The sequence below is a fragment of the Brachyhypopomus gauderio genome, chromosome 10 (genome assembly GCF_052324685.1).
Source record: "Brachyhypopomus gauderio isolate BG-103 chromosome 10, BGAUD_0.2, whole genome shotgun sequence".
NCBI lineage: Eukaryota > Metazoa > Chordata > Actinopteri > Gymnotiformes > Hypopomidae > Brachyhypopomus > Brachyhypopomus gauderio.
In genome coordinates, this window is record NC_135220.1 from 20,317,375 (window position 1) to 20,325,432 (window position 8,058).

At 41.5% G+C, this 8,058-nt stretch overlaps 1 protein-coding gene across 1 annotated transcript; it reads right to left on the bottom strand.

Annotated features, from left to right (window-relative positions):
- Positions 1-889: 889 nt before the first annotated feature.
- On the bottom strand, positions 890-6,219 carry LOC143526198 (olfactory receptor 1E16-like). The gene is given in 2 exon segments (XM_077020843.1): positions 890-1,885; positions 6,193-6,219. Coding segments are annotated over 2 exon segments (1,023 nt in total).
- Positions 6,220-8,058: the final 1,839 nt, after the last annotated feature.

The window sequence follows — 8,058 nt, forward strand, 5'->3', positions numbered from 1 at the left end:
TTCAGTCCTGTTTAGTTTGTGTTTGAGCTTAGCGTTTCTGTTATCACGTGTGTCATTCGTAGTAATTAGGTTTGTTTATGTTAGTTATTGTCTATTCTCCACGTAGTTAGTTGCATGTTCTCTTTTGCCTATAATCCCCTATACCTGTTCACTTTCCTCTGTTTAGTCCGTTGCCTTCTTTATTTAAGAAATTATTCAAACACCTGCATCCGCGCCACACCCGCCCCCTTGATACGTTATACCTGCATTACCTCCTCTGTATTTAGAGTGTATATGATTGGATTTACCATGGATGGAATAGTCTGTGTCAGATGCAGTGTAAACACTCAAAATTGGTACATAAAACAAAGCCACTAATATGACATGGGAGGTGCAGGTTTTCATGGCCTTGGATTGCTGATCATGTGCAATCTTCCGCAATGCAAACCCAGTACAAATATATGATATGGTTATCAGTATCAATGGAATGTAAAGCAGATCAGACAAAACCCATTATGTAAATGATAGATTTATCAATACATGCTAAAGTATAGAGAGGGCCACTATTTACATACTATTTATATAGTTACATAGTCTTTTTACATAGTAATAGTTTCATGCTACACTGGGCTTTGGGAAGCCAACTTTGTTCATAAAATTAACTTTCTGATGATGCAATAAGATTTTATTTGTACATCCACAGTATTAATTTCAACTTTATAGTTTAACTCAATAATTAATAACATATTTTATTACTAAGGTTTAGCTTAACATTTTAGATAATAATGAATTGACATTCACAAAAATCATGACAAATGTTTTAGAATGGCCCTGAACATTTAATAAAAAATTTATAGAATAGAAACCGAATAGCCCACCCTTATTTTAGTTTCTTGTAGCATGTATTGTTTTAATTCCTTACAGCTCCTGTCAATGTCGACTTTACAAATGATCCAAAGTTGAGTTTTTTAATGGCCTGCATGACCTCCTCTGTCTTTAGAGTGTATATGATTGGGTTTAACATGGGTGGAATAGTCTGTGTCAGAGCAATGTTGATTATCCTGATATTTGTATCTATAGATGTTATATTAGCTGCAGTGTAAATGCTAACAATTGGTACATAATATAAAGTAACTAATATGACATGGGAGGTGCAGGTTTTCATTGCTTTGATTTTCTCATTACCATGTACAATTCTTTGCAATGCAAAACCAATACAACCATAAGAAACTGTGATTAGTAGTAGTGGAATGTACAGCAGGACAGCTATGCAGACATAAGACATTATGTTATTTATAGTTTTATCATTGCAGGCTAATTTAAACACAGGGCCATAATCACAAAAATAGCTGTTAACTATAGTAGATCGACAGAAGGACAGTCTGGTGACCAGAGATACAAGGAGAGCATTTATAGTTACAGATATAAACCACAAAATGCCTAAGATCACACTCATAGCTGTTTTGGTTATAATAGTGTGATACCTCAGAGGAAAACATATAGCAACCAGCCTGTCATAAGCTAAAGCAAGCAGAGTAAGAGACTGCAGAGTCATAAAGAATAAAACAAAAAACATATTTGCCAGACATGCTGCATATGATATGTACTGATTGTCAAACAGAAAAGTGTCAATAATCTTTGGAATGAGAGCAGAGCTTCCACACAGATCAGAGAAGGCCAAGTTGAAGACAGCTAAATACTTTGCAGTGTGTAAGTTGCGTGCCATGTAGATGATTCCCATAATAAAAGAATTCCCTAAAACAGTCACAGCATACACAATGCTTAGAAACACATAGTAATACTTTGCATGTGGAATGTTGTAAAGTCCTCTAATGTAAAATGTTGGGTGAAAAAATGTTTCATTCACTGATGACACAGGCTGAATTGAAGTCATGTTAGATGTCATCTGTCATCATAACACCTGTAAAACAATGGATTGTATGGAAGTTCTGTTGGTGTTCTAAATTTATTCCTTGTTACAATATAATTATGCAATAATAACAGTTCAATAACTAAAATGAAGACATAGATGACATGGACTGAAAGTCATGTCATCAGGCCTCAAAACAGCTATAAAAAATGGCTTGCATTTAATTGTCATGTTTTCCCCCTTCATTAGTTTGTGTTGCAGTATTCTAAGCAAATCCCCATTTCAATGTAAATGTGAATAAAATCATTGCAGTACTATTCCAGTAATACTAAGTCAACATTAATAATAATCAAAGCATATCAGACATCTTGGAGAGGAAACTAATTGACTAGATACTGTACCTTACTGCACAAGAGACAGCATACCAGCATATGTGTGAAGTACAGAGGTATTTATGATTAATCTGTGGTGACATCATTCCCTGTGGTACTTTGCTTGTTTTGACTTATGATCAACAAATTGCTAAGATGTCGTCAGAGGTATCAAGCTGTTTTCATACATATCTCTAAACACAGGTCTAATAGAGGTTTTCTCTGTGACTGTTTTGCTCATTTTGAAGCTCCAATTATGTATTAGTGTTGTTTAGATCAACAATTATTTATATTTTTGTGATATTGACTATCTCAAACCAGCCTATAATAATAACAGATGAAATTGTTTGTACACCCCAAATCCTCCTGAATACTGTAATATAAATCAGAATAAGAACATTTCAGGAATGGCTGACTGTCATGGTACAACCCCTGACCACTCCCCTTTGGGCGTGTGTTTAAGTCGTCTACGTCTAGGCGTCTGTGGATCTTCGTGGTTGTGGATGCGTCTTAATGTGTTAATTCGTCTGTGGCTCCTCTTGTCATCAATCGGGGCTTATGTGGTTTGTCTATTTAATGTGCGTTCGTGCAGTGTCCCGTGCTCGTCTTTGTTTGAGTCAGTCTCCGTTGTATGTTTGAATGTTATAAGTGCGCTCTCTGCGCTACCACCATGCCTCTTCCCTTGCCCATCACCACGAGAACCCCGTGACCCTTGATGAGATGCGGCAGGATCCCGTGGTTGCGCTTCTGCTGCGACACGGCTCTCCCAACCGAGACTCCTCGCCTCTGACGGTAGGCTTCTTAGAGCTCTGCTCAGAGGAGAAGACCCCCGAGAGTGAGTTTGAGGAGGAGGAGGACTCCGAAGAGGAGGAGAGCTCCCCTCCATCTGTGTACTCAGCTCCCACTGAGTACTAAGACGAGAGTGCAGAAGAAGAGGAAAACCCTCCTCCTTCTGTGTACTTGGCCCCCACCGAGTACTACGGTGAGGGCGATGAAGAAGAAGAAGGCTCTCCTCCTTCCATGTTCGTGGGTGATCCCACCGAGTCAGAAGGAGAGGATGCGACCCCTCCTCCGTCCGAGTGCACCGATCTCTCCGAGTACTCGGACGGCAAGCCCTGCTCGGAGGATGACGACTTGAGCCCGCCCCCCTTGGAGTACTCTGGTGAGACCGTGAGGGGGAAAAGAGGTCCAGCGGAGGATGTTTCTCCCTATCCCTCCGAGGGGAGCGTGATGGACTGTTCTCGTGCAGAGACTCCAGTAAAGCCATTGATCTGGCATGCGGGCAGTGAAGAGGAGGAGATGGAAGTAGAGTACACCGCTCAGGAGGCCAGATCAGGGGAGCGATCACCAGGGGGAGGTGGAGTTTCCCTATGGGGTCCGGGGAGAGGGGAGAGTGAGCGTCCGCAAGCCTGTCCTGCAGCGTGTCCCTCAGGGGCTGCCAGAGAGACCAGTCGCGTGCCCAGTGAGAGGGATGCAAGAGCGTCTGCCAGTCGCGCCGCACCCAGCGCGTCCCCCAGCTGTGCCGCACGCAGAGGAGGGTTTGCGGCAGGAGTGGGAGGAGGACTGCCTATGGCAGAGCCTGCAGCTCTGGGAGGGTTTCCCCTCCTGACAGCCCTCCTACAGGCGCGAAGCCTGGCTCCGTTTACGTGTGTGTGTGTGTGCCAGTGTCTATCCCTGTGTTTCTCCTGATTCCCTTTTTCCCTTTTGTGCCTCTGTCTATCAATGTTCCTGTCTGTGTTTTCGTCAATGTACCGTTTTGTGTCTAACATGTTTTCCCCTGTCTTCCCAGGGAGGGTGTTCTAGGCTGTTCGTGGCGGGCTCTTCACCGAGGGCGGTCACCTCCCAGACACAGGATTGAGGGCTCCGGACCCACCCATCGGTGTGGGTTCGGGGCATTCAGTCCTGTCGCCCACTGATATCAACTGTACACTGAAAAGGCACATGTTAGAGAAGGAGCAGTGCCACAGATTTTCAACCTTCCAGACCATATTAATAATAATAAATATTTTATTAAAGTTGATGAAATTCTGTAGCCAATAAGAAGTGGCTGCAATAAATGATTTTGAAAATTGTATATTTTGTCATGTCAAATTATCTATGTATTTGTGGGAAACTGAATTGTGTAAGCTCTTTTCTGCTACTTGAAGGCAAATTTTGTCATAAATTTCAGATTCAAACTCATTATTTTTTCTATCATAATTTCATAATTAATTTCACCCACATTTAGCCATGTAGTGCTCAAAGATGCTCCTCCACACTGATGCCATCTCATATTATACTTGAACATATATGAGGTATTGCACTTAAAGAATTTATGAAAACTACAGCTGTAACGGGGAGAGTTGACAAATAAAGAGATAAACTCATAAATTTGACTTTCAATATCAGAATTGTGCTCATAATTAAAACTTATAAAAGTTATTTATTTACAACTTTTTACCATAATTATGATTGAATATCAAAAACATGACATACATGTGTTATTTAGTTTTAGCCAGGTAAAAGAAAAGGGCTTTATGCAAGGTTTTGTTAAAAATTTTACCTAAATTGAAAAATTCCCAGAGTGCTTATAAATTTATCTCTTGGGATAATACGAAGTTTTACACATCACAACATCGGCAATATTCTCACCTTTAATTTAAGCCATAATTTTATCAAAATTGGATAAGAAATAAAGGGGCTAGGACTGTTTTTGTGACAGATGGATGCACATCCCACATAGGAACTACACTGCTTTGCTGACATGACTCAATGCATAGTAATGGCTCAGAGGGCGGTGCATCGCTAGCTATAGCGGCAACAGGCGATGTCCAATCCAGTAATATAGATCATTGACTGTAGTACTCCGTATCGTGTAGGATCTTGGTTAGCATGTTAACATAGTTGGCTACATTAGCTTAGCTAGCCTCTTGGACATGACCTGAACATTAGAGTGACCGGAGGAGGTGTCACAAAGTTTGTAGTCTGCTGTGCTGAGAGGAGTTAAACAGTCTTATGGCCTGGGGGACAAAAGACTTCCTGAGCCTGTCGGTGGAGCAGGACTTGGACAGTATATGTATAATAGAACAAAAAATGACTTCATTTGAAATTTTCTGGTCATCTGTAAGATGTCAAACGTTGTTGTTTGTAGTAGCTCCTCAGTTTCGTGTAAGGCAGGGTTGGCAACTCTCACGCATTGAACGTGAGACACACGCATTTGACTGTCACACGCCACACATCCGATTTCATCCAGAAAAAAAAATCTAGTTTATTTACCTCTGATCCATATCTATGATTCAATGAGTTACTAGTTCACTCTGGCACCAACCATCAATCAATCAAAGTTTATTTGTATAGCGCTTTTAACAACTCAAGTTGTCGCAAAGCAGCTTTACAGGATTCACAAGGTTAACAATACTATGGGTCCAGAACCCTAATGAGCAAGCCAAAGGCGACAGTGGCGAGGAAAAACTCCCTATGATGGTGGGGAATAGGAAGAAACCTCGGGAGAACCAAGACTCAAAAGGGAACCCATCCTCCATTGGGCGGCCCATTAACACACAAATACACAAGTCACACACAATTCACACAATCAGACTAGGTAAAAGGTAGAATTGAAAGTTCTGGGTTTTGATATTGTCACTGTAAATGTCTGTTGATGAATGCCAGGCTTTCATTCCGTGTCGGAGCAGTGATGCTGGTATTGTAGGCTCCGACTGCAGTGTTACTCCCCAGGTGAACCCCAGCATCAGCACATCCACCAGCAGCCAGACCATCCCCCAGGTGCCTGCAGGTGCCTGTATCCAATCGTCTTGGGTAGAGCCATGCAAGAAGATAGACAATACAGACTGAGTGGACATGAATTTAAACCACCATTGATTTAAATGTACGTAGCTCACGTGCCAGTGATCAGCATGTGGCTCCGGCAGACTAATCTATAGCAGCATAACTAAAGGGAGGGGTTCAGAGGTGACCACAGGCATGAGGGCTCACTGAGACATTGCTTTCCAGTCAAGTCATAGTCACAAATAGAGTGATGCCAAGACACAGCTGGATGACAGCATCAACATCTCAGATCACCAGAAATCTCAATGTCTGGGGGCCCCCAAGCCCCTACACCTTACAAGGGGAATTTTAGCTGAAGGCTTGACTAAACAGGTGAGTCTTAAGTCTAGATTTAAAGATTGGAACTGTGTCAGAATCTCGGATTTGAGCTGGAAGGCTATTCCATAATTGAGGGGCTTTAAAAGAGAAAGCTCTGCCTCCGGCTGTAGTTTTACTAATTTTTGGAACTAGGAGAAATCCAGCATTTTGGGAGCGCAAAGGGCGAGATGGGTTGTAGTAATCAATGAGTTCACTCAGATATTGTGGGGCAAGACCATTTAACGCCTTATAGGTTAACAGGAGAACTTTAAATTCAATGCGATATTTAATCGGCAGCCAGTGTAGTGCGGCGAGAGTGGGACCACTGGCGATCGCAATCCATCTTACCCCCCCCCCCCCCCCCCCTCGTAACAATTTACGTTCGCCACCCCCACCCCCCAGGTTCAAATCTCACTCCAAGTGATCTTGAAAAGTTGGCAACCCTGTGTAAAATATTAGTTAGCATGTTAGCTTAGTTGGCTAAGGGTGTGTCATATTTGGACGTGGGTGTGGCGCACTTGACATACCTTGGGACAATGCTGTGTAACTTTTCAATACTTGCATGTAAGTGCTCTTTTTTTTTTATGTTGTCAGACAAGACCCTATTGAATTATATTTTATATTCTAGAACATTGTAATGTCAAAGATCAAGGTCAAAACTGCTTTTTTGCATTTTCTTCTGTAATAGAAGCTCTCAAATAGAACCAAAATTATGGAAATATAAGCCTGGAGATTAATCAATATGTAGGTCCAACTGTCTACTTCAGTTTGAGCCCTGAATTATCATTTTCCTATATATACGTACAACTTTATGGTTAGGAAACAGTGCCAATTGGAAATGTAATGGCTACTAGGCAAAAATGGAAATGCAATCCACAAAATGCATTGCTTTTCCATACAAACATGCAGAAAACGTGCCAAAATGAAATGCAAAAGCACTATTACATTACATTTCAATGCACTTTATCTCTTTATTGAAAAACAATACACACAAATTTGCATTCAAAACCAAAACGCTGAATTTGTGCCAGAATTGCATATAATACAGCTCTAAATGTAATCATGGCACAGAGGTATTGCTTTTCACTGTACGGTATTTCAGACATAAATGTCTCCTTTAAATGTAATGATCACGAGATTGATTTAAAGACTGATGTGATGAAAACATGCCACAATGAAAAGTAAAACCTCCAGTGTGTGTGGATTTGTATTTAAAGAAAGAAACGCTGAATTCGTGCCAGAAGCCACCTTGAAATGCAATCAACTGAACGTCATTGTATTCCACTGTGTGTCTCTGCGAAGCTGTATTCGTGCCAGAATTAAATCTAATCACTGTCCAATAGGAACGCTCGCCTGAATTTGGGGCGGGGCTTAGACTCCAGTCAGAAGCAATCGCTCGTAGTTGGACTTGAAAGCAGCAGAAATGTCATTTCACGACAGAATAAAAGAGGAAATAAACAGTCTAATTGGACAAATTGAGGCTGGTGCAGTTACAGACGACTACATGCTTTACTTAATTAAGCTGAAGGTGCTGGACAATATTGAAAATGGACCTTGAAAGTGTCGTACATGTGCTTGAATTCCACTTTGTAAAGGTGGATGAACCCTGCAAACAGCGCTGAAGAGCGGAACGCGAACTCGACATGCCACAGCGGAGCCCCCGCGATTGATACCCGTATTTTCCAGATTATAAACCGCTACTTATTCCCTCACGCT